Source organism: Artemia sp. Qi Xiang Cuo, chromosome 9 (assembly GCF_049724085.1).
Source record: "Artemia sp. Qi Xiang Cuo chromosome 9, ASM4972408v1, whole genome shotgun sequence".
Lineage (NCBI taxonomy): Eukaryota > Metazoa > Arthropoda > Branchiopoda > Anostraca > Artemiidae > Artemia > Artemia sp. Qi Xiang Cuo.
The window spans coordinates 53,360,773-53,387,387 of NC_142802.1; the positions used below are offsets into that span (position 1 = coordinate 53,360,773).

The window sequence follows — 26,615 nt, forward strand, 5'->3', positions numbered from 1 at the left end:
GTGCACGTTTAACTATGAACAGCTGAACCGAGGATTTTAAAAGCTTAACGAAAAATATGAATTTTTAAGGACAAGTGTTTTAATATAACTAATGTGGGGGAAAATTTTAAGAGTGTAGGACTGCTCTAGATTCAGTTTGGCTGTTACCAGTTGTTCAGTAATTTTCTGGATACTCATTAGCGTATCATTTAGTTTTTTGGTCATTGAAAGATCTAAATTATCTCATATTTTGGGTGACTTTTTCCCACTGATTTCCTATCTTCTTGTTAATTCAAAAGATTTTTCCCAGAGGGGGGCAGCGAATTAAAAAGAGATTTACCAAAATACTGTCGTATTAGTTTGAATATTACAAAATTTATGCTGTATCTAAATCTATTATATTCCAGTAAGGTTCCTTGCCTCAACTATCGGGAAACTCAGTAATGAATGCTTGATGATTTGTATTGTCCTTGCCGGACAAAAGATATCAAAATTTGTATTAAGAACTAGTAATTTCTCAGGGTAATTCTTTATTGTTTCGATCCTGTTTCCGTTTCTTTATTTTTTTTTACAATGTACTGTTGTTTTTTTTTTGTAAAATAACAAAACTCTGTAAACAGTAGAAATGTTTTTGTTGATGGTAGAAAATATTAAAATACTATTTATGTTCTTTATATTCGCATTTTAAGTTTTTTCCTCAGTTTCTTACGATTTTCATTCTTGAAAAAATAAAATAACAGTGTAACCTGAAACTCCTTGAATTTTCTCTTTAATTCTTTTCATTACAGTTACTGGTCTTCTAAAATTTGCCAAAGTAGTAAGATTATTTTATAAAGAAAATTTCCCCAATCAAATTTTCAACAACAATGTTCATCTAAAATAAGGATAATTAGTTTAACCAGAAAAATTTTAAATGCTAATGTGAAAATAATTCTAGAAGTAAACCATGGCTTTGCTGCCCTAGATTCGATCGTCCTAATTTTTAGCCAATAAATCCTTCGATTAAAGTTCAGTCATCTTAAACATTAAATAGTAATTCGTTTATGTTGAATAGTTTTCTTAATTTTGATTCGAATTATATTTTAAATACCATATGGCTTACCACTACACATAGCCGTTATAAACTTAATCACATGTGTCTCACACTATAACGACTAAATTAAGATAAAAACCGTTGGTTGAATATAGGGAGGAGTCAAGGTGGTGTTGGATGTAGATCAATGCATGGTTGCAGTGTTGCTGCTGATGGTGATAAAGTTAGATCTAATTAGTGAAATGAAAAAACTACTGTTATCGATATCCGTAATAACAGGCGTATTTTTGGGAGTAATTCAAACGTTTGGTACTTATGATTTAAGGAATAGAGTACGTCGTTCGGACAAAAGTGAACTAGATAACAACATAACTCTAGATGCTGCAAAGGAAGACGGGAATATCACAGCAGAAGACCTTAAAGTTACTAGAAATGAAGAAAGCCGACAACGGCAAGGAGGTGGACTTAGTTCTTTATTCAAAGGTCTTGGTTTCGGCGGTAATAAGCAGCAAATTGATCCTTACCTTATGATGCTGGTCGACCAGCTTAAAAAAGAGAAGCTTTCAGCTAGTGCCTACGACTCTGGTTATGACGATCTTGAAAACAACAAGCTAGGTCTTATTTCAAATAAAAGAACTGAAGAATATGGAGGAAGCTATGGAGCTTCAAATACCTACGGGTCTAGTTACGGTAGTGGATCTAGTGGTTCCTCTTACGGTGGTTCCAGCTATGGTAGTGGTGGCGGATCAAGCTACGGCTCCAGTTATGGGGGTGGATATGGAGACTGTTGCGGTGAAAGTGATAAGCTGATTAAACTTTTAGTCTTAGGAGGTCTGGCTCTCCTTGGTTTTTATTTATACTTAAGAACAACAACAACAGCTGGAAGAAGGAAAAGGAATGCAGCAGTGGAAAATGACTTATCTGAAATGGATGACTATGATGGTAGGAGCTCTTTGTTTATAACAAATTTCATTTGCTGCTTGGACCTTAGGGCCTACTTTTCATACGATATCTCATCTTATTCGTCTTGAGGGTAACCAACAATTTGATGAGAATGCAGGGAAAAGGTCTAGAATTCCAAACTTCCAATTACTCAAAACTGTTTTAAATACGATGATAAAGATACACATTTTTAAATGATTAAGGTACAACCATGTCGAAGATTTTGTGTAAATAAGCAAAAGACTTGGGCACAGGACGTTTTCACCAGGCGCATCCCCCAGATTCTTTTCCTAGAAGACCTTATTGAAGGAGCGAGTGGGGGGGTTAAACTTGCCAATACAGCAAAAAAAAGGTAAACTTCGGTTTGTGGAGTAGAGGGGACGAGGGGAAGGTTTTCCTCTGTCGAAGCGTGATTCTCATATTTTTTCTTAAGTTAAGGTAAGTTATTATAGCATAAGATTCAACAAGATACTGAAAGTAAAGACCTAACACTCCTTTTACTGAGGTGATACTGGCAAAATTAAAACGAACTAAAAAAAGCTAAACAAAAGAAACATGTTATCACAAGAATAATTGCTTAGATAGTAAAATAGCTATTTTCATTGGGGATTAGTTAGTAAGGCTCTTGCTTTGTGTGGACTTACGGAAATGCAGGATTTTAACAAATAGGGACTCTGTCTCCTTTAGAACTTGGTGAATTGAAGATGTTATAAACAAATCGACTTTGACAATCGAATTGTTATTAAAATAATATGTACTTTAATTGTGTGTGGAACCTAATTAACCATTTTCTTCATTTGTCATGTACTAATGAAATTAGAGTTGGGAAAGAGCTGAATGAGTCATATGACATTGTCAACATAGATTTGACCAAGGAGTAGGATAGGAGTAACTGCAACCACGAGCAAAAACATTCTACTCAGGAGTAGGAATAAAATAACTATTCACCCTAAACCTTGAATATTCCCAATCCAATGTGAGGAAACGTAGGGAAACGAGGTACATCCTAAGAGACATGTTACGGGGAAAAGATTTCTATAAGAACTGAGTTCAAGGCGTGCACTCTGTCTCTATATACTTTTTTTTTTAGCAGTAACCCCACTAAATTATTAAAAAATGTATGAATATTATTCCTCTTCATAGTCAAAGACCATAAAAACCATCAGGGTTGCCACCACGGTCAGTTCCTAAAGTGCTTCAATTGCCCGAATTTGAAAACCCTGAGCACGTGCTACAGTAAAAATACTGCTAAATAAATATAGTGCTTATAGTACATAATAAATCGTGCTACAGGTGGCAAACCTGAAAACCATATGAAAACTTAGCTATGTCCAAGGCTGGAGAAAGATGGTTATAGAGGGGCTGGACATACCATCTTATACGTGGATTAAATTATAAGATAAAGGTAACTGAAAATCTTTTGGGGATGCTCTGAAAGATAGAAGCTCCAAGATCTTTTGGGAATCGCCAAAGTAGAAGCTGTGAACACATTAGGAAAGAAGACGAGCACTTGCCAATGTGCCGGCCTCTGGTGGTTTAACGCTGTAACAAGTTTGTAGTAACAGTAGCATTAGGTAGCAAGTTGGTGGCCTTACATGAACTTTCAGTGTTCAAGAGGAAATAGTTGCCCCTTTGTACCCTTCTTGTTCCTAATATTACAATTTTCTGATGTATATTACGTTCCGTGATAAACGCACACAATATTACATATTCTGAATTACTTACTCGCCGTCTATTCTCAATAAACCCAGGTTTGAACTTAGGCCTCCAACAAGGTTAGTATTTACGATGTCGATTTTCATTATTTAATTGAGTCAATAGAGTTAAACTATTCAATTTTATTATACAAAATAATAGTAGTAACAAGCTAAGGAAGCATTTGAGGAGAGAGTATCCCAGGTTAAGTTTTTGAACATTGTCGTTTTTGTGTTAGCTCTGGTTTAAGCTGACAATAAACCACTATTCAATAAATAATAATTTTCCCTCTGATGTGTACTCTTGCCAGGAAAGACCTTTGCTAAGGGAATAAGCTGTCCCTCTTAAGGCTATGAAGAGAAGCATAAATGTGCCAAAAATAGGAAAACCTTCCTGCCTGGGGGAAAGAGTAGGATTCTATTCAGTTTTTCCTCACGAATAATCAATTCTTATTTTAAAGGATGTAATAGCTTTACTTCTCAATGTATGAACTTTTTTCTAAACTAATCTCGCTGTGCCTTATATAAAAGTCAAACAAACAATTTTAGTTACATTGGACGGACCAGCCTGGTTAAGTATGATCCATGAGTTGTGGCAACAAGATGCAGTGGCAGACAATCCATACTGTGCTTATGAAACACTATGCAGAATGAACAGGATAGCAGCAGAAAGTGGAGGTCAGGGGACTTGGGCGGCACATCTTTCAAGGTAAGATAGGTTTCCTTTTGTTTTGGATTTTATCATTTGGTTGGTTGGAATTTAGCAAATCTTCACTACCGGCGAGAAAAGGGCGCGTTTTGGTTTACAAGAAAAACAAATCTCACCAGGTGTTGCAATTGTCTTTTATACCTTTCTTTTATATTCAGGCACAAAGACGGGAATTCTCCACCGGGAGCAGAGGAGAGGGTGGCGGCGAGGCTAACCAAACCTACAAAAACTAAGCGAATACAATCACTTGGAATTTGGGGAACCAGTTTGAGTTTTAATAACGTAACAATTTTAGATACTGTGATGCGGCAGGGGATGATATCTGCTTGGTAAAACGGGTCCCGAAGCTCGATCTCAGCTGCAGCAACCCACCACAGGGCCCGGATTTCAATTTCGGTGACAAGGGTTCCATAAAACTCGAAACAAGAAGAAGACGATTCAGGAAGACACAATTTTCCAATATAAGAGGGAATGAATGATGGATTGTAAGAAGACATCGGCTTTTTATTTTTATCCAAGCTTGGAAACTTTTCAACAGTGCCTTTCTTCGGTTCTAAGCTTAATCAGTAGGTGCAATTATTACCAAGCAGATATCATCTCCTGCCGCATCACAGTATGTAAAATTGTAACGTTATTAAAACTCAAACTGGTTCCCCAAATTCCAAATGATTGTATCTCACATACGTAAGTTAGCTAACCATGGGGATTGATTTTTTGGTAGTTTTTGCCTAGAGTCATTCAATGGCGCTGCTTTGGCTTATTGGATTAGAGGGAAAGACAAACTTCCACATTTTCTTGTTATTCAAATAATATTTTCGCTACAGAAAAATTCGGCTCCAAAATAATAAAGGTTTAAATCGGCGCGTCGTATTGAAGTGTCATCAGTCTTTCACAGCAATCAAAGTTTTCATTGATTGCCACTCCAAGTGCTATTTTCTTTAGAAAACCACACACTTTCTAGATACCACATATTATTTCAATTAATATAACTGAGGTGAAAAATTTTGCCGAGGTAGAGAGAAAAAATATTTCTTTGAATTGCTTTACAATTAATTCGTATATTTAAGAGTTTGTTTTTATTATTCTTCTTTTATATTTTATTTATCTATTATTATTTGAAATTCAGTTATTTATTTATTTATCTATATTTTTTTCATATATATAGGTTATAGCTTATCTATTTTTGGTTTTTTATAATAGTTTTAATCAAATTGTTGAGGTATATGTAAATAGTTAACTTAATAGGCAAGCAGTAACGTGGACTTTCGTGCGACCGCAAACCTTCATAGGTTTTCTCCACCGCGAAAGTGTTGTCTAATTGATTTATTTGTGAATGTGGATTAATAAACTTATGAACTTATAAATTAGAAAAAGAAAACAATTTTGTCCTATCTTGCTTTTTAGTACAGATTTTCAAGGTTTTTTTTTCGCACGAGATTTTAGTCTTGGACTTGGAACAAAATGAAGTATAGTTGTTTAAAAAGCTATATTTACAAATTTTTATGGCGCAATCAAAAATGCCATCCAGTTTTCTAATGCTCGCAGCATTTGAGTAATGATTTTTGAAGTTTTTGTGTGAATTCACGTGCGCTTCCAAATAAAAAAGAGAATAGAATTGTTAAGGAAGACTGTGGATACTAAAAACTTTCTGATTACATGTTGAAGTCAGCATAAAAAAATTCACTGAGACAATTCTTTTATTGCCGTTTTTAAAAGTCCAAGAATTATTAATGTCAAAAGTCAAAGATCCATGTTTTAAAAGTCCAAGAATTTAAAATGTCACGAAAAAAAATAAAAAAAATTATTATTGTGAAAGGTATGCGTGATGGAATTTTTTCTTCCGTTCCAATTTAGTTTTAGAACCCTTTCTTTACAAAATAAATGTTAAGAAATCCAAAGAGCGAATTTTGTTTTTTTCCTACCAGTGTAACTGGGTCACGACCCTTTCGCAAACATTGAATTCTGCTTATTCTTTTTAGTTCGGTGTTCTTAACATGTTCCCTAAGCGGCGCATGTGCCATATCCATATTTTATCTTTGGACGGGTGACCTGTTTATATTCACTTCTTTTTACAGCGAACTTAATAAAAACATTACTTTGCGATGTTGTCTCATCAAATTGCAATTCATTTCGTATAATAAATTGTTACTTGCAGAAAAAACAACGAAAGCAAAAATGGCAGTTGACTCGTCATGATTACGTTTTTTACAAGACGTTTTATTATTAGTGATGAAAATTGCAAATAATAAGAAATTTTAAGTACGGTGACTAGCTAATTTCCTTACAATTGTTTGTCCACACTTGTACACTATATGCAAGTCAAAGATGATGGTGCGTAAATCATTGTAATACCTCATATAATCATGACATCATGAGAAAGCCTACTCGACAGTATTTTATAACGATGAAAGGCGTTAACGTCTTAACTTATTCATTGGTCCCAGTTAAAAAAATTCCAGTTCCTCACCATCATCAATAATTGAATAATTTAGAAACTAAATTTTAACAGTCTGCTGCAAATAATGGCAGGAAAAAATCAATTTTCCGTTAAAGACAGGTTTTGAGTTTCACCATACAGTTGCTCACTGGACAATTGAGTTAGTTAGTAACGAGAGTTAGATGTGCAGTGATGATGCTAAAAAATGGGTGCAGCGGCAGATCCAGGGGGTACTTTTTGGGGAAGTTTCGTTGGTGCGCCCCCTAAATATAAATCCTGTATCCGCCCCTGAATGGGTACTATTAGGAATTAGTCTATATGCCGGTCTAAACTGACCAATTTTAGTTATAACCATAGTGGTACAAAGACATATATAGGGCCAATATTGGCTTTTTCTCATTAGCGGGCTTTGGGACTTGGTTCGTCTTTTATTGCCACCGAACGACTTTGACAATTGCTTAAAATGGCATTTATAAAAATAAACCAGCATTGACCACCGAATTTCTTTCTTGTCAGAAAAGACGACAACAGGTCACATAAAACTCTGTCTAATTAGCCTTCTATCAATTTTCGTGACTCAATGGTTATGCCAACGAATCCCTCATTTTTCAGTTTTTATCTTTGAATGCTGAATAAGTATTTTCAAAGAATTGGTTGTCCATTTTGTTCTCATATGTAGCCGTCGTATATTCATTAAAGAAATTTAAAACTTTCCCAGCTAAACATGACTAATTGCTATTATTAGTTGTGAAACAATTAGACAACTTGTAATTTTAAATGGACACACTTCTTCTTAGAATTACAGATTTTTGTTTCAAATTTTTAGTTTCAAGCTTTCTACTCAAATAAACATAATTTCACACCTAAAATCAAAGTAATGCATCCTTAAGGATAATATATATTTCTGTCTTTTAGCGTCCCACTCAGCTATCTGCTACACAATCGTCACGAGTACGGCTTTCAAGGCTATATGAACGCTGCGTTGATGGGCAAAGCAGGAGCAAATTGCACAGAATTATACAGTGGATGTTCCAGATTGAATTAAAATCAATGCGTCTTCTCTGTATAACGGGACTGGTGTTGGTATAATTCAGACTAGGACAAAATATGATTACATGTGGAAATGTGAGAATTCAGACTGTTACTTGTGATTGGACAGACATTTCTCCCGGTGATGCCAGTAATTTCTTAATAAATTTGATAATAGTGGACCAGAATTGTAAATATACACTTTTCGGGGGAGGTATGGTGGCAAAAGTTTTTAAAAATACCAAGAGAAGGAGATTTTTCATAGATTTTTTTTAGGGTACAATCTTGTAAGAAAAGGAAGCGGGAACTCAACCTATTTACCCTTTGCCTTAAATAAAACGTACTCGAACAAAAGCCTTGAAACTTTGGATTGGATGAAAAATACACAGACAAATTATATAAATTGTTCAATCCCCACCTGGCCTTAAAAATATTTCTTCATATATTACTGAATTTTGTATATCTTCCTATGCTTTGAATTAAGAGTCTGTTCTCTACGATCAATGTTTTGCCACAAAATATAATCTAAAAGCTCAATGAAGCACTTTCATGAGTGTTCCATTGAGGACAGTTTCACCATATTCACGCTACAAGTCTAAAAAGTGGAAATAAATCACAAGTTTACAAACATTTTAAAATTATCTTACGTTGGCAAAACCGATTTATCTAGAAATGTATAAGCATTAGGAATAAGAGTTGTTTCTGGTTGTGAGGGATTCCATAATTGTGTTACAAATAATTACTGATTTACTATGTGTATACATTGTTGAGATTTTTATGAGTTAGGATAATTTATCTGTATTTTTTTGCTTTGTTTTTAGTCTTGGTATTGAAACTAATTTTATGGAATAAAATTATCATTTTGAGTATTTCTTAGCTTCTTGTTTTCTGACATCATGCAGATTATAGATGAAATCATCCAATTCCTGTTCTTTGAAACAAACATGATTTCATGAAAAAAAGCTTTGATTTATTAAAAAAAAGGTGAAATAGAAGAAGTATCACGGTATGGTGTGGTTGCATATAAGTTTTTTAAGGGGTGGGTGGAGACGTTGGAACCTTTCATGGCGGGGGGGGGGGTCTTGGTGAATTTGATGAACCTTTTTGTCGGAAGTTATGCCTGAAGTCTCAAAAAACAATTAAGCCCAAATTTTTTAGTCGTCAATAAGTTCTTCAGATTGGTATGGGGTCAGGGTTGGTGGGGGGGGGGATACTCAGTAATTTCGCTTCAACTGAAGAATATATTTGGACTAAGCTTTCGATACTGATGCTGAATGGGTAACAGATCCCCTCTTTTACGTGGAAGAACTGTAGCGCAAAAAAAAAAAAAAAAAAATCTAACCGAAGATTTCACAGCTCTTTTATAACTGAGACAATTTTGACCTGAAATTTCGTTTTTGGCATCTAGAAAAAAAGAAGATAAAGCTCATTCAAACGAATGCCGTTGAATTCTAGTGCGCTGCTACAGAACCAAAAAAATTATTTCAACTCGAATAATCTATCGTTCAAAGAATGAAAAAAAAAAAAATCAAAACATAGGAGGCATATCGCTCTTTACTAAATCAACACTAATGCATTGATCATGATTATTTATAAGCTTTATCTGATTTAGTTGATTCATGCAACACTTCTGTCATTTATGCACACTATCACTATCAGTTGCACACCAGCTTTAAAGGTGGAGGGGCTTGAATTTAGCCCTGAATTCCAAGAGAGGGGCTTGAATTAGTCTCCCTTCAGTTAATGTCATATGTTTGGAATAGGCGTTCAATGTACACAAGACGAGGAGACGTAGGCCAAAGAGGAAAACGAGATAATTCACTGACAGTGAAAAAAGAAGAAAAAAGCAAACATTTCGACCGAGATCTCTGTTCAGCTGTCCTCAGCAGGGCAGGATAAAGGGTGATTATAGCGATTGGGCATAATCGGGCCCCACGTTACCATCAAAATTAACAAAAACCAGATTTTGAAGCTCAGAGCAAATTGTTTTTGACGATAAGGGATAAGTTATGAATTATTCAAATAACTAAAAATATATTTATTTTAAGTTTCCATTGCTAGATGAGATTTATTATGTGTTTATTATTATACAATATATACTTTATACCCTAGAAAACTGACACCGGTAAAAGCTCATGTCAAATTTATCGAATTTTATCGGGATAGTCCTATATTAGAGAGATTTTGCACTACGTGCGTGAACTACTTTACGTACATAAACTACTATGCATGAATATCTCATTTAAATATTTAATATATAGAAATGGCCCTGCAAAAAAATCCAAACAGGCCGCGCACCTATTCGATCCGGGGCTGGTCCTCAGTGGAAAAAGAAGGGGAAAAAGTGGAAGAAAATTCCATTGAATAAAATAAGAAAAGAACACTTAAAGACAAAAACAAAAAAGAAGAGAAAATAAAAGAGTCGTTTTCTGAAGTAACAATCAAAAGTAGACGGATTAAAAAACCCAAAAGTGAACGACAGTCCAACTTCCGACTGAGAATTTATTTTGTATGCGGCTTTTTTGAATGCAGGTTGATTCATTTGTTCGATTTTGTAGTATCGGCATTATCATTCGGCTGCGAAATATGTGTGAATGACAATAAAAATATAGAATTAACAAGAGCATTATAAATGGGGCTGAAATAGGTTTCCCGTGTATCTCTATTAAGAGCGACGTTTTTGGTGGACAGACACCATTAATTTCGATCTCTTCCCTGAAAACTTGCGTGAAACCTTTAAACTGTCTTAGATACATGACGGAGGGACTAATTATTCTTCTTCTTTAAAGGAGACCAGCAAATCTAACTCCAAAAGTTATAGTTCACGTTTTAGTAAAACAAAACAAATTTAATCTACAAGAGTGAGCTTTAGCACCAGTTAGAGGGTAACAGATAAATAAATACCAGAAGTAAAAAATATCCTAAATTTTAATAGCCTAGTCGAAATTGAGTATTGTTAATCATCAAAGTACATTCTGCCTGGCCCCTTCCTCATGTATCGTCTGTAAGCTTTATATTTCGGGTCCTCCGCCTGTTTTCGTCTTGCCTCTTCTTCCTTTTCTTCTTTCCATACCTAAAATAAGAGGAAAAACAGACACAGTATGTGAAAACAGATATTAACTGTAATATCTTTTGATGAATAAATTTAACTGAACAAATGTTGCATATTTAGAATCAGCATGAATAGTAGATTCTAATGGTGCATATGCTGCAGTCAAAGTTTTTAGATTTTCGTTTTCTATTAAGAAAATTTGTTCTTTAAAACCTGTTTGTTACTAAGAACTGTTTGACCCAGGGTTAGCTTAAATGTTAGGGAGGCCAACACTTTCCTCTTCAAACTCTATTTTTTCCATTCAAGCTTAATATTCATATAACAATGCTTCGAGACAGATCATCCCTGATTTCAATGTCGATAACACGTCCTTAAGCCTTTAGCCAGTTCCTTCGTGTTAGTGGTGCCATTAACTCATATGATACTAGGAATGCTGATGATTTCGTATATGAGTATCGAGACAATACGAGTGCAGGCTTCACTATCCGTTACTTAGCTCCGGGTATTTGGAATAATATTCGGACTGGCATTAAGGGGGCCGAGCACGTCAATTTATTTCAAAATAGATTAAAGAAGTATTTTTGAATCAAGAAATATGGTTTATTATTGATATTTTTTTATGAAAAAAGGACGGCGAGAGAAAGTATATTCATTTTGATTTAATTGAGTAAAAGTAGGAGGGGTTTCAATAAACAACTTGTTTTTTGACAAATCAGTTGATTTCGAGCTTTTAGAGAAAGACATTCCCGTTTGATAGCTGTGAAGTGCGCCTCGGATTTTTAATTGCTTCGCATTAAATGCTATGAGTTACAAAAACGAAAAAATAGTTTAAAAGAGAAAAACGAGGATTATACAAGCCAGTGAAAAATGTGGACTAAAAAACAAATATTTCGGTCAAGACCTCCGCTTGACCGTCCTCAGTGCACGATAATAAAATAAAAAATTTTTTTTTTTTTATTTGAATCCTGGTTTTGCCGTGTCTTTGTGAACTATCAGTTGTTTTACGTCCAGCGCTAAGGAGGAACCGTGAATACCGGTCAGAATTATCCGTCACTTGTTTTCTCCCGATTTTATGGTCCGTAACCGACATAGTTTGCATAGAAAATCTTAGGTTTTCCTGTCTTTAAGCTTTTCTGGCATATGTACGTTACGCTTGCTGAACATCTTGAAAAGTCATCACAATTCGCAATTTATTCAAAAATGTGTGACGTTATTTTCTGTTTATTGACTTTACAAGTCAGATTTGCCAAATACAAAATAAATTAAAATACAGTAGTTTCGGTCTGTTAAGCTAAAATAATACAAGCCAATAGCTATGTTGGTGTTAGAAACTTTGATAATGTCAATTAGTTGAGGCTTATGAAGATTCACCTAAAAATCCCCGTATTCTTTGAGACAGTAAATCATTTTGTTAAGATCCGACAATTGAACCTTGTGGCATTAGGCCCAATTTTATTTCTTGCAATGATAAACAACCTTGGTGTCGATTTCCCGGATGGATGGAAATTTGTTGATGACCTAACTTTCTTAGAGACATGTTTTAAAACCTTAAAAAGTAGACAAACGGACATCTTGGAATCGGTATCAGACGAAGCCGTTACTAATGATATGAGAGTCAACACCTTAAAATCAACGGTTTTAGCTATTAATTTCCTTAAAACTCTCCCTTCTTTCTCCAGCCCAATCCCACCTGAAATGTCTGTGATCGCTATGAAATAACTGGGTTTTACCATCTCAAGCCACATTTTCACCTTATATTTTTAATGTTCATTTTGCAAATTTCGAGCTTTCTATTTTTTGGTCGCATAACTAAATTGTTTTTGTTTTAACTATTTTGTTTCCTTTTTAATTTTACGAGTTTTCCTTCGTTTTGACTTTTTGCTCTTTCGGCATTGACCTTTTAATTTCTGAGTTTTAATTGTTTTTGACATTTTTACTTATTTGACATATACCCTTATATAATTTTTTCGTTTTTTTCAGTTCTTCTTTGTTTTATTCACGCTAAAGTGCGAATTCGGTCTATTTGGGCTTGTGATAGCTGTTTTTCAGCAATAAATTGATCTTATCTTGTCTTAGATGGGTTGAAAATACTGCAACAGGATTTTGAACACTTAAAAGAAAAAATATAAATATATATGGTCCGCGGGCGGGGGGGGATTTAAGATTCTAGAGGCAGAAGAGGGATGGGAAAGAATATATATATTTTTTTTGCAAAAGCAAAAAGAAAAAAAGCTCTACTTTTGAAGACATTATAAGTTTTAATTAGCTGGGGAAATGGCGCTGAAATTTTTACCTACAAACCCTGGCCCCAATCCCCTTCAATATTGCCCCATTGGACTATAATTCGTATATTAAGATTCTTTAAGGTCAAGGAGTTTTTTTCTTGTTGTTGTTTGCACTTTTCGATAGAATGATTTAGGCACATAGGAGGTCAGTCGACCCAGAATATGGCGTGTAAAAGCCTATTCAAGTTATGAAACAAGGAAACTGCTAAGTCTTGTTTAGGTTGGGAAGGTTTTAATGGTATATGCCCCGGTAGAAACGACTAATGGAGATAGTAGTGAGTCAGAGGAATTTACTTACAGTTACAGAAACAAATACGTGGGGTTAAAGGTCGATATAAGAAATTTTTATTAGGTGATTTTAATGCCCAGGTCGATAGAAATGGGGATAGATGGTATCCTAGCCTATGTGAATTTGGTGTTGGAAAAGAAAACAGTACTGGTTATAGACTGTAGCAATTTTGTAGGTATAACAATCTAGTTGCAACCAATGCAATATTTGGTCATAAAATAGCCCATAAGTTAATATGGCATTAACACGATGGTAAGACAGCTATTCCCCATTAATATGAATCATTTTGATAGGCTTTGTCCCATGGATCTCAACAAATGCAACGGGAGAACACGAAATCAAATGGTGAAATAAAACTCTCCTAGACTTAGATTATGCTAATGATTTAAGCATCCTAAATGAAAATATTAGATAAATGAATTAATTTTTTGAGCGGAAAAAAGTTTGGAAGAACAGAAAGATAAGTCTGCGCACCATGATTAGAATATTGGAAGCTACAGTGCTCAGCTATGATTCTGAAGCGTGGACGCTCGGCAAAACTGAGGAGGATTTGCACTTCTGTTGCATTTTGTACTTCTGTTGTATATTTACTTATTATTGTGTGAGCCACGGCTCAATTTCTATTTTAAAGAAAATCAATACATTTGCAGGCGAAGTCGCCTGCAAATGGGGTGGGGAGATGTTGTAAGGAAAGATTTAAGGGAAATGGAAACTTCTGAGGAGGATTTGCTAGGTCACCTGCAAATGGGGTGGGGAGATGTTGTAAGGAAAGATTTAAGGGAAATGGAAACTTCTGAGGAGGATTTGCTAGGTCGCCTGGAAATGGGGTGGGGAGATGTTGTAAGGAAAGATTTAAGGGAAATGGAAACTTCTGAGGAGGATTTGCTGGGTCACCTGCAAATGGGGTGGGGAGATGTTGTAAGGAAAGATTTAAGGGAAATGGAAACTTCTGAGGAGGATTTGCTAGGTCACCTGCAAATGGGGTGGGGAGATGTTGTAAGGAGATTTAAGGGAAATGGAAACTTCTGAGGAGAATTTGCTAGGTCACCTGCAAATGGGGTGGGGAGATGTTGTAAGGAAAGATTTAAGGGAAATGGAAACTTCTGAGGAGGATTTGCTAGGTCGCCTGGAAATGGGGTGGGGAGATGTTGTAAGGAAAGATTTAAGGGAAATGGAAACTTCTGAGGAGGATTTGCTAGGTCACCTGCAAATGGGGTGGGGAGATGTTGTAAGGAAAGATTTAAGGGAAATGGAAACTTCTGAGGAGGATTTACTAGGTCGCCTGCAAATGGGGTGGGGAGATGTTGTAAGGAAAGGTTTAAGGGAATGGAAACTTCCTGAGAAAGAGCGAGGCTTTGAATAAATTGGGATAGAGGAAGATCGTGCGTAGCTGTATTGGGACTAAGCGGCTTGGTACTGCAGTGAGTTATTAGTAATTCTTTAGCCAAGAAAATAATTATTTTCCCGAGAGCTATAAACTGAGGTAATGTACCTTTATAGAATTTAGAGAAAATTATAGAAATTTTATAGAAAATGTATAAAATTTTATAGAAAGATAGATTCATCAAAAGAAATTGCTTTTTATGCTGATTTCAAATATATAAAGTTCATTAAGGTTAATGTTACCCATCAAAAGCTACAAACCTGAGACAATTTGCCGGATTTTCGAAAAAGGCAGGAAACACCCCCAAAAAGTCAAGCGACGAAACCACATCATGAGATTCAGCAGATCAGAGTACCCTAGAGGTTTCATTTGTAGAAATTTCGTGCTCCTACATACAAAAATGTGGTATTTTGCAATCGCGGATGAGTGTTTTTTTTTTCTGCTTTACCCAGGGGTAGTGATCCTAGAAGGTCAGGAGAGGGCTCATTTAATCGGATATCAAAAGTTATAGAACACTTTTAAAGTGACCAAAAAGATAGGAAGGACCCTTCCCTCCTCCCACTTCCTCAAAGATATCCGATCAAAATCTTGTGATAACCGTTTGATTCAGCATTGTTGAAATGTCCAATAGCTATGCCATAGTCCCTGAGGAAAGGGCTAAAAGTTATGCAATTTGCGAACTGTTAACATATAGTATTTGTCATTGGGAAATATACGGACACTATTTGGGGAGTATTATCTGCAGGGGGAATCTTCCATCTGTTGAATTTTCTAAGAGGAAGAAAGTTTCCAGGGGGAGGGAGGGAATTTCCTGTCGAGATTTATGGGTGTTCAATATCACTAAGTGGAAGTTGAAACTTTCAGGGCATGTCGAGGGGATGAAATACTAAATCAAGAGATATTATATGCACCCGATTTGTCAAAAGGGCTTATCTTTAATATTCCAGAAACGGCTAAGGTTATTAAGTTGAAACTTTCAGGCAATACTGAGGGGGAAGTTGTTATCCATCAAAAGACACTATGCATCCAGGTTGTCAAGAGGGCAATTCTGCAATTTCTCAGGAACGGCTAAGGGTGCTAAATTGATACTTTCAGGGAATGTTGGTGTATAGGCGTACCTGCAATAGCTCAGGAACAACTAAGGGTGTTAATTTGGGTGTTATGCTGAAACTTTCAGGGCATACTGAACTAAATCAAAAGACGTAACATAAAAACAGTTTCTCAAAGGACGTATCCACAATGTCTCGAGAACGCCGAAGCACATTAAGTTGAAATTTTCAGGGCATGCTGAGGGCTATTGAACTTAAATCAAAAGACACATTATGCATCCATGTGTTCAAAAGGGTGTATCTGCAATAACAAAGGGTATTACTTGAAACTTTCAGAGCATGTTAACCTAATAAAACAACAACAGTTGCATCCAGGTTATCAAAACGGCGTATTTGCAATATAACGGGAACGGCTAAAATGTAGGAATTTAAAACTTTCATGGAATGCTGACAGCGATGTTGAACCTGATCAAAAGACTCTATATGGATCCAGGTTGCAATAGGGCGAATCTGCAAAATCTTAAAAATGACTACGAGTATCAAGTTGAAACTTTCAGGGAGTGTTGAGGGGGATGTTGAACTGAACAAAAAGACATTTCCAGGTTGGCAAAAGGCGCATCTGCAATGTCCCAGTCACGGCCAAAGATATTAAGTTGAGACTTTCAATGCATGCTGAGGGGATGTTGTAATAAAAAACACTATGTGTGTCCATGTTGTCGTAACCGCGCATCCACAAAATATTTCAGGAACGGATAAGAGCATTAAGTGGACACTTTCTTGGTATGTCAGACTAAATAAGAAGACACTGTGTGCATCCAGGTTCTCAAAAACGCGTATCTACAACATCCAAAGGAGCGGCTATGGGTATTAAGTTGACACTTTTAGAGAATCTTGAGGGGGTCTTGAACTAAGTTAAAAGACACTACGTGCATCCAGGTTGTCAAAAGGACGTATCTGCAATATCTCAAGAAAGGTTAAGAGAATTGTATTGGACCTTTTTGGGAATTTTGAAGGGGAAATTCAACTAAATCAAAAGACAATATGTGTATCCAGGTTGACAAGCAGGTGTATCTGCAATATCTTAGGAAGACCGTTTTAAGTTGAAATTTTCAGAGAATGTTGAGCAGGATATTGAAACAACTAAAAAAAACTTTAAGTCCATCCAGATTGTCAAAGTGACATATCTGCAGTGTCGCAGGAACAGTTTAGGGTATTAAGTTGAAACTTTCAGGGGGTACTGAACTAAATCATAAGACACTGTTTGGGCATATATGTAAAATTTCAGGCACGACTAAAAGTAGAAATTAACCACTTAAGGAACCCAGCTGAAACTTTGAGGGAATATTAGACCGAGGAATCACCCAGAATTTAAATTTTGACTTGGGATACCAAAAGGGGCTTATCAAGGGCAATACATTTTTGAGGAAACAAGTGATTGTTGAACTTATTATTAATCGCGTTGTATTGATTCTTGACGGCCTATTTTTAATTTCATTTATCAAATAAAAATCACAAGCTTTTTTAAAACACTAAAAATGCATTCATTTAGACAAACAAGCAGTTAAAACACAATACCACAAGATTCTTATAATAAAATGGTCGATCAATATTAGCCCTATATTCTGTACCAGGATGTGGGTCAGAATGGCTTCAGCCCTATAGAAGGTCAAAAAGTAGGCACATTTTCAATGCGCTTATTTGAATAATATTCCTCCTCCACACCGACCCAAAAGTCTGTAACAAAACTATTGTTAAACTTTGTTGCAAAATTGCGTCCGAAATATAAATAGCAAGCCAAAAGCTTAATTAAAAAAAAAACAAAAAAAAACGACAAAACTTTCCAGACATTCCTTTTATTAACCAATAAAAAAATATCTATTGAAAACGGACAAAAACCAATGAAAAAAAATCGTTCAAAACAGAAGTTTTCAAAAGAAAATTAAGAAACTACGTTAAACCAAAGACGATCAGAAATAAAGTCAAATAATAATTCAAATTTAAATCAAACATAAGTGACTATCCTTGAATAAATAAGACCCTCCCCCCCCCCAAAAAAAAGAACAGAAATAAACACTGAATAATCAAGTCAGCCTTCTAAACCTCAAGCTCTAATAAAAGAAATTATATTTCAAAGATTTTTTCTATTACAATAATAGTAAATCAAAAATTGTTGAAACTTCCAAGATTGAACATCAGTATACATTAAACAACCAATTTACTGTCGTTATGTTTCTTTTCCGTAATCTTAGTTTTTTTGGTTTCTCTTTTTTTGCTGTTGTTGATGTTTTGACAATAAAAACCACGCTCATCGAAATAATGTATTTTAACTGAAGCACAGACGAGGCTCTGTCCTTTAGAAGGCTTAAGAGGCCTTAACCTTACTCTTCTTGAGGTAATTTATGTTCGTTTTAGGTTTGACTTGATTGTTATTTCTGTTCGTTTTTTGGTCTGATTTATTCATTCATGATCAATTATGTTCATTTTAAGTTTTAACCCTTATTTAAGTTTATTTCTGATCGTCTTTGGATTAATGTAGCTCTTTACTTGTCTTTGAAAAATTCCCTTTTGGCAAAAGTTTCCTTTTAAATTAGATTATATGAAAAGGTAGTACAGTTTTACATTTAGAAAAACAGCTGTTGACCCCTCTTAAATAAAAGATAAATAAAACAGCTAACCTTATAGTTTTCCTTCTTCCATAGCTCCAAGTCCATAAAATCCTCTATATCTTCTTCTTCCATTGACTAAAAGACGTACAAAAGTAAGTAAAAAATAAGCATTTATAGTTTATTTTAGCTAGTTAAGGAGTGAAAAAAGGAAGGGGGAGTATTAAATGTCGAAGTGCAACGGATATAGGCATATTGCCTCAACATAAAAAAGCCCCAGCCACAACAAATGTTTAATATGTGCAACTGAAAAAGCCTCATTTATATCAATGGCAATACTCTGGAAATACTTCAACCTTGGTTAAGACAACGCAGGAGAGGCAAGAACAGGAATGTATTCTGGGCATGGATAATGGGGGCGGGGGGGGGGAGGGTGCAAACCAACCGAAATTTGGCAAATAATACAGAAAATGTATTGAGAGTACGGGACAACAAAACCTCGAAATTTCAGGAGGGTTCAAAGGGTCTCTCCCTGATTACTTTCCTAATGTGGAGCAGCTGTGGAGAACACGATCTGTACAACGAGAGCTGTTTAGAACAATGAAGTTAATAGTTGAGGAGCAGAAATTTTATTGATTGGTAACAGCAAAAAAGTTTTAAATTTGGAGGCCGCCCCCCCCCCTCAAATTCTTTTCACATTCTTACTGGTTAATCCTGACCTGAATCCAGCATATACAAATAAACCACTTGGATTTTAGCATCAGAACACATTTTTTTTCCGAAATAAATGAACTCGTGTTTTCTGTGCCTTGATTTTCTTCTTGTCCTCATGACTGTTAGTGGACAAACTAGAGTGACAAACTTTTTTATTCAAAACTAGTGAACTTTTCTGTACAGGTGAAGATACGTTACGTTTACTCCGAGTTCTTTTTTCAGGTAAAGTTACTTACGTATTTACTCTCGTTTACTGGACTATTAACCAAGTGACATCGTAACCATGTCCGCCGTCTGGCATTGTGTGCGATTTTGTATCAGCCCTATTAGTAATAACACTGCAACCTCCTACTGTTAACATTACGTAATGACAGCTGACGACACTCTCTATGGCACCCAGCTGGCACAATGATTAAGGCAGAAAGTATTAATGCTTGTCTGTGGTGACTAAGCAATTTGAATAAAGTGTTTACGGGCAATTTTTATGTTTGGGTTACATTATAGTCACACTTGTCGATAAAATCTAGATTATACCCGACTATAACACCAATTATATACCTCACACAGAAAGATAAAAGTTGTACGATAATTAAAGAATTAGCAAAGAGCGTTGTCAAGATTAGCGGCTGAAAGGATCCTTACTTGTATGAATGTTTAGTGTTGTTGAAGACATAATTTTACGATGAAGGAGAAGGAAACCACGTGACAAGAGGCCTATGCAAAATTTCCTCGAAACTACTATATTTCTATAGATAAATAGATGGTAGTAGTTAGACACCTTCAATACTTTGCTAAACAAACATGTGAATTTTACCTTGTAGCCTCGTTATGAAACTTCTGAATGACCTTCCTTGAAAACCAAATAATACATCACACATTATTTTATTTTTAAGGCTATTGTCAGGGTCAAATCCTGACGCTTCCTAGGGTTTAGTTTTACAAGGGTATAAAAACCAGAAAAATCAAATGATAGCCTATTTTTTCATAGCTAAAAGACTGAAGAAATACACAGATTTCCTTTCGTCCACTTTCGTATCCATTCTTCTTTGCCTAACTTTTATTGTTATTATCTTTGTCAAGCTGAAAACTTCGGCTTGTATAATGACTGGATACGAAGATCATACCAAAATACATGGAAAGTATGGTTTCAATAAGTTATGTCACTTCTTCTTTTCAATTAGCTGCATCTGATAATGGAAGTGTTACTTAACGGTGGGATAGCTATATCAATTAATATTATTCAAGATGAAAGTGGATTAAACATGACAAGTGCGACCGTTACTTGTAATAGTTACGAAAGGGGAAATCTAGATTGTCTTGTCATTATATTGTGGTCAGTTGACAGAGTATATATATTATTATTGTTATTTACTTGAAAACTCGTCGTACAAAGGAAAAAGAAAACAGAGCAGAAAAAGAACGGACACAGCGCACAATAATAACCACAAATGACGACAAAGACAGTAGTGAAGATTAAACACTCACTTCAAAGTAGAAAAGAAATAGATAAGTAAAAAAGACCTACCAGGTCAGTATTGGAGCCCAAGGACTTTGCTTATTTTTTTTTCTATCGCAAATAAATTAAAATGATATTAAAATCGTTTTGCGGAAGAGGTCAAAAATATTTTAGAAAATTTAAAAAAACAATAATTGCATATATATATATATATATATATATATATATATATATATATATATATATATATATATATATATATATATATATATATATATATATATATATATATATATATATATATATATATATATATATATATATATATATATATTTATTTATTATTTATTCATACATATTTTTTTTCTCGAAAACGGAACTATCTTTTTTTCCTGAAAATCGGCATATTACCATTTTACGGTGTGAAGAAAGGATTTAGATAGTACACGACTATGGAAAAATTCATTTAGGGCCTTAATATGAGAAAAATAATTTGCATATGATTGATGTCACAAATCCCCAGACGTCCAATATCCTAATGGTTTTACTTTCTACAGCGAATAAAATAAAACGAATTTAAAGTTGTGTTGCAAAACAGATTGAAATGACTCACTTTCTCTTCACCGAACAAAGCTTGGTCCCATGGTATTTCTTTTTAAACTGAATACTACTACTACTAGTAACAACAACTCACCACAGCACCAAGCCACCTGAGGACAATACAGCTACGCGCGCTCCTATTCCATCCCAATCTATTCAAAGCCTTCCTCTTTACACCCTCCCAGGAAGTTCCCATTTCCCTTCAATCTTACCTTACACCATATTCCCACCCCAACCGAGGACGACCTGCTTTCCGTCTTGCCCTATACGGTTGGCCGAAAACGGCAATCTTTGGCAATCTGTCATCCTTCATCCGCTCCTCAGAACGAGCCCTAGCTACCTCAGCCTTTCTCTCATTATAGCCCTAGAAAGTAGGATTGAACCAAACATTTCGTACAGACTACTGTTTGAAATACGGTTAGTTATTCGGGAACCCAAAACAACCCGTAGGCAATTTCTCTAGAAAACATCTAGCAAATCGTTCTCCATTTTTCGGAGCGCCTACGCTTCAGAACCATATTTAACCCCTGTCATCCCTGTAGCTTCTAATATTCTAATGCTGGTTCGCGCAGACTTATCTTCCAATTCTTCCAAACTTTTTTCAACTGTGAAAAAACACCATGGGCCTTGGCTAACTACTTTTAACACCTCCGCTGCACCCACCGTCTTTACTTATAAAACTACCAAGGTAAGTGAAGCTGTTCACTTGATCAATCTTTTCGTCGCTAAGCATCTTTTTCATCTTCAGAATTTCAGAAGACAATGGAAAAAAGGCAAATAAGTTATTTTTTTTTTTACCAAGGTCACAATTAGCCCCACAATAAGGTTAAAACCCCTTTGAACATTCTTTGTCTCTAGGTTATAGTATAGCAAAAGGGACATAGTATAACATAGTAATAATATAAAGTTATATAATATAGTTATAATATAGATAAGTTATATAACATAGTTATAATACAGCTAGGTTATAAATGATAGCAAAAGGGACAAATAAGGTTTCTGCAAATGAAAACTGATAAAATGGAATACATAAATCAATTCAGAATGTCACTTGACACAGAAACCTTTTATAACTCAAGTAGAATGCTAATATTGAATTCTACGACCACCATAGGACCATGTTATTCTACGTTCCATGGCTCCTTTCCAAGGCTGATTACCAGACTGGTTATTTGGCATTGTATAAAGTGGTCAAACGTATTTTGAGAGTATGGTCGTAATAATATAATTTAAGCAGACAGGTTTTTTTTCTGTTTTTGATAAGAATTGCACAATGAATGTACATCGTGAGTTCACGTGGACATTTTTTTTTTTTTTAAACTGGTACATTTAAAAAGGGGTAATGAGATTTGCGGATTGGACTGTAGGATTCGCGAATTTGATCCTATTAAGGTGGAAAAAAAAGAAAAGGGTTTAGCATTTGCAAATACTTCAATGTGTTGTCAATATAAAATAGTTCAGAAATAAAAAAAATTAACAAAACCTAGCAAAAAAGTTTTTTGGGGAAATGGGGTAATTGTGTACGGCATTATATCCATATGCTGTTTGGACAGTGTTGCCATCTGAAAATAGGTTAACGTTCATTCAGATCCCAGTTTCTGAGGGCAGAGGAGGGGAGTAAATTTTGAAAGGGAAATAAAAAATACCCGGAAGCAAAAATAAAACGGAACATGCCTCAAAAGCAAGGCTCAACGGTCCTCAGTTTCTCAATTTCTGAGGGCAGGGGAGGGGGGGTCACTTTTGGTGGGACAACCGAAAAAGATAAAAAGCGACAATAAATGGGATCTGCCTCAAGGGCAAGGCTCAGAGGCCCCTCCTTCCTCCATTTCTGTGGGCAGGGGAGGGGGGGGGGTGTCAATTTTCTAGGGAAAACCAAAAATACTCAGAATCGAAAATAAACGGGATCTGCCTCAAGGGGAAGGCTCAGAGGCCCCTCCTTCCCCCATTTCTGAGGGCAGGGGCGGGGGGGGGGTCAATTTTGGTGGAAAAACCAAAAATAATCAGAATAGAAAATAAACGGGATCTGCCTCAAGGGGAAGGCTCAGAGGCCCTTGGTTCCCCATTTCTGAGGGAAGGGGAGGGGGGTTTCGATTTTGGAGGGATAATAAAAAATGCTCAGAATCCAAAATAAATGGGGTCTGCCTCACGGGGAAAGCTTAGCGACCCATCCTTCCCCCAGGTCGGAGGACCGGGGAGGGGGGGGGGTCAATTATGGAGGGAAAACAAAAAATGAACAGGATAGAAAAAAATCGGGATATGCATAATGTGGAACGATCAGAGGCCCCTCGTTCCCACAGGTCGGAGGGCAGGGGGGGGGGGTCAATTTGGGAAACACAACCCAAAATACACAAACTCAAGAAGTAATAGGATATGATTCAAGGTGACGGCTCAGAGGCCCCTCCTTCCCCCATGCTGGAGGGCAGGGGAGGGGGGAGGGAGTCAATTTGAGGGGAAACCAAAAATACTCAGAATCGAAGATAATTTCCATTCGTCTTAGTTTTTTTTAAAGATGCTCCTTATTTCTAGTTGAAAATGCTTATTTTTTAATTTAATTGGGAATGAAAAGTCAAACTAACATACAGAACAATGTATTTCGGAGGGTGTATCTAAATTCATATAAGTGTTTATTTAAATTCGTCTTAGTTTTTAACTAATATCATACTTTCTAGTTGAAAAATATTATTTTTTAATTTATTTTGAAATGAAAAGTCAAAGTCTAACATAATGAACAAGGTATTTCGGAGGGGGTAGCTAACTTCATATACGGGGTAATTTCCATTCGTCTTAGTTTTTAACGATGCTCCTTATTTCTAGTTGAAAATGCTTATCTTTTAATTTAATTGGGAATGAAAAGTCAAACTCTAACATAAAGAACAAGGTATTTTGGAGGGGGTAGCTAACTTCATATACGGGATAATTTCCACTCGTCTTAGTTTTTAATGAAGTTCCTTATTTCTAGTTGAAAATGATTATTTTTTAATTTAATTAAGAATGAACATTCAAACTCTAACATAAAGAACAAGGTATTTTGGAGAGGGTAGCTAACTTCATATACGGGATAATTTCCATTCGTCTTAGTTATTAACGATGCTCCTTATTTCTAGTTGAAAATGTTTATTTTTTAATTTAATTGGGAATGAAAAGTCAAAGTCTAACATAAAGAACAAGGTATTTCGGAGGGGTAGCTAACTTCATATACGGGATAATTTCCATTCGTCTTAGTTTTTAACAATGCTCCTTATTTCTAGTTGAAAATGCTTATTTTTTAATTTAATTGGGAATGACAAGTCAAAGTCTAACATAAAGAACAAGGTATTTCGGAGGGGGGTAGCTCACTTCATATTCGGGATAATTTACATTCGTCTTAGTTTTTAACGATTCTCCTTATTTATAGTTGAAATTTCTTATTTTTTAATTTAATTGGGAATGAAAAGTCAAAGTCTAACATAAAGAACAAGGTATTTCGGAGGGGGTAGCTAACTTCATATACAAGATAATTTCCATTCGTCTTAGTTTTTAACGATGCTCCTTATTTCTAGTTGAAAATGTTCATTTTTTAATTTAATTGTGATGAAAAGTCAAAGTCTAACATAAAGAACAAGGTATTTCAGAGGGGGCAGCTCACGTCATATACGGGGTAATTTCCATTCGTCTTAGTTTTTTAACGATGCTTCTTATTTCTAGTTGAAAATGCTTATTTTTTAATTTAATTGTGATGAAAAGTCAAAAGTCTAACATAAAAGAACAAGGTATTTCGGAGGGGGGCTCGTTACTGATATTGATATTAGTGCGTAAACTAAAGACTGACAAAAATATCCAGAACTTTTTTTTTCTTATAGTCTTGACTTTGAAGACATTTCTTCATCTTAATTGGCTTTAGAAATATCAAGCAAAATAAACTAGCCTAACAGTCATTGCTTTGTCAAATTTTGAGCAAAAACAAAAGGATTGTATCACCTGATTGGACCGTTTTCTAACTTTTACCTTGAGACTCGATATTGTTAGCAGAATTTCAAAAGGATCGTTTACTAGTGCTAGCGTATCTGATGACGATGCTCCTTATTTCTAGTTGAAAATGCTTATTTTTTAATTTAATTGTGATGAAAAGTCAAAAGTCTAACATAAAAGAACAAGGTTTTTCGGAGGGGGGTTCGTTACTGATATTGAAATTAGTGCGTAAACTAGAAACTGACAAAAATATCCAGAACTTTTTTTTCTTATAGCCTTGACTTTGAATACATTTCTTCATCTTAATTGGCTTTAGAAATATGATGCAAAATAAACTAGCCTAACAGTCATTGCTTTGCCGAATTTTGAGCAAAAACAAAAGGATTGTAACACCTGATTGCCCCGTTTTCCAACTTTTACCTTGAGAATCGATATTGTTAGCAGAATTTCAAAAGGATTGTTTATTAGTGCTGGTGTATCTGATGACGACGCTCCTTATTTCTAGTTGAAAATACTTATTTTTAAATTTAATTGTGAAGGAAAGACAAAAGTCTAACATGAAGAACAAGGTGTTTCGGAGGGGGGCTCGTTACTGATATTGATATTAGTGCGTAGACTACCAATTTACAAAAATATCCAGAACTTTTTTTTTTCTTATAGTCTTGACATTGAAGACATTTCTTTATCTTAATTGGCTTTAGAAATATCATGCAAAATAAACTAGCCTAACAGTCATTGCTCAGCATGCAAAATAAAAAAAACTAGCCTAACAGTCATTGCTTTCTCGAATTTTGAGCAAAAACAAAAGGATTGTAACACCTGATTGGCCCGTTTTCCAACTTTTACCTTGAGAATCGATGTTGTTAGCAGAATTTCAAAAGGATAGTTTATGAGTGCTGGCGTATCTGAGGAAATAATTTTGGTCGTATGATCAATTTAATTTTTTTTTTTTAATTCAGTAGTTTTTAAGTAACGAAACTCGATATCCTAAAAGTGTTTGATTCAAACTTTTACCTTGAGAATTGATGTTGTTAGAAGAATTTCAAAAGGATCGTTTATGATTGCTGGCGTATCTGATGAAATAATTTAGGTCGTATGATAATTTTTTTTTTAATGCAGTAGTTTTTTTTTTAGTAAGGACACTCGAGACAACACGCACACAGAGAGAACACACACACACAGATACGAAACACACATAGAGACGACACCTGCATAAAGACAACACACACACACAGAAACGACACCCACACAGAGACGACACACACACACACACCACACAGACACAGAGACGACATACTCAAAGTGACGACATACTCAAAGTGACGACTTACACATAGAGACGACTTACACATAGAGACGACTTACACATAGAGACGACTTACACATAGAGACGACTTACACATAGAGACGAC

General features: G+C 35.3%; 2 protein-coding genes across 2 annotated transcripts; one reads left to right on the forward strand and one right to left on the reverse strand.

Annotated features, from left to right (window-relative positions):
• The first annotated feature begins 1,168 nt into the window (after positions 1-1,168).
• On the forward strand, positions 1,169-8,692 carry LOC148948802 (uncharacterized). Its single transcript, XM_089094716.1, has 3 exons — positions 1,169-1,954; positions 4,198-4,357; positions 7,710-8,692. The coding sequence occupies exons 1-3, from the start codon at positions 1,204-1,206 to the stop codon at positions 7,837-7,839; spliced, it is 1,041 nt and encodes a 346-aa protein (XP_088950842.1). The 5' UTR covers positions 1,169-1,203; the 3' UTR covers positions 7,840-8,692.
• A 1,964-nt stretch (positions 8,693-10,656) lies between these two features.
• LOC148948803 (dnaJ homolog subfamily C member 25 homolog) lies at positions 10,657-18,623 on the reverse strand. The gene is made up of 2 exons (XM_089094093.1): positions 18,558-18,623; positions 10,657-10,896 (listed from the first exon to the last, which is right to left on the reverse strand). Exons 1-2 carry the CDS (start codon positions 18,618-18,620, stop codon positions 10,780-10,782), a joined length of 180 nt encoding a protein of 59 aa, XP_088950219.1. The 5' UTR covers positions 18,621-18,623; the 3' UTR covers positions 10,657-10,779.
• Between the last annotated feature and the right edge of the window lie 7,992 nt (positions 18,624-26,615).

Excerpts from the sequence above, each read along its gene's own strand:
- LOC148948802 (XM_089094716.1), top strand. The coding sequence starts at position 1,204 with ATGGTTGCAGTGTTGCTGCTGATGGTGATAAAGTTAGATCTAATTAGT. Across the intron at positions 1,955-4,197 it reads TGAAATGGATGACTATGATG|TTACATTGGACGGACCAGCC; the intron begins GTAGGAGCTCTT and ends AAACAATTTTAG. Across the intron at positions 4,358-7,709 it reads TGGGCGGCACATCTTTCAAG|CGTCCCACTCAGCTATCTGC; the intron begins GTAAGATAGGTT and ends TCTGTCTTTTAG.
- LOC148948803 (XM_089094093.1), bottom strand. The coding sequence starts at position 18,620 with ATGGAAGAAGAAGATATAGAGGATTTTATGGACTTGGAGCTATGGAAG. Across the intron at positions 10,897-18,557 it reads GGAAGAAGGAAAACTATAAG|GTATGGAAAGAAGAAAAGGA; the intron begins GTTAGCTGTTTT and ends CTCTTATTTTAG.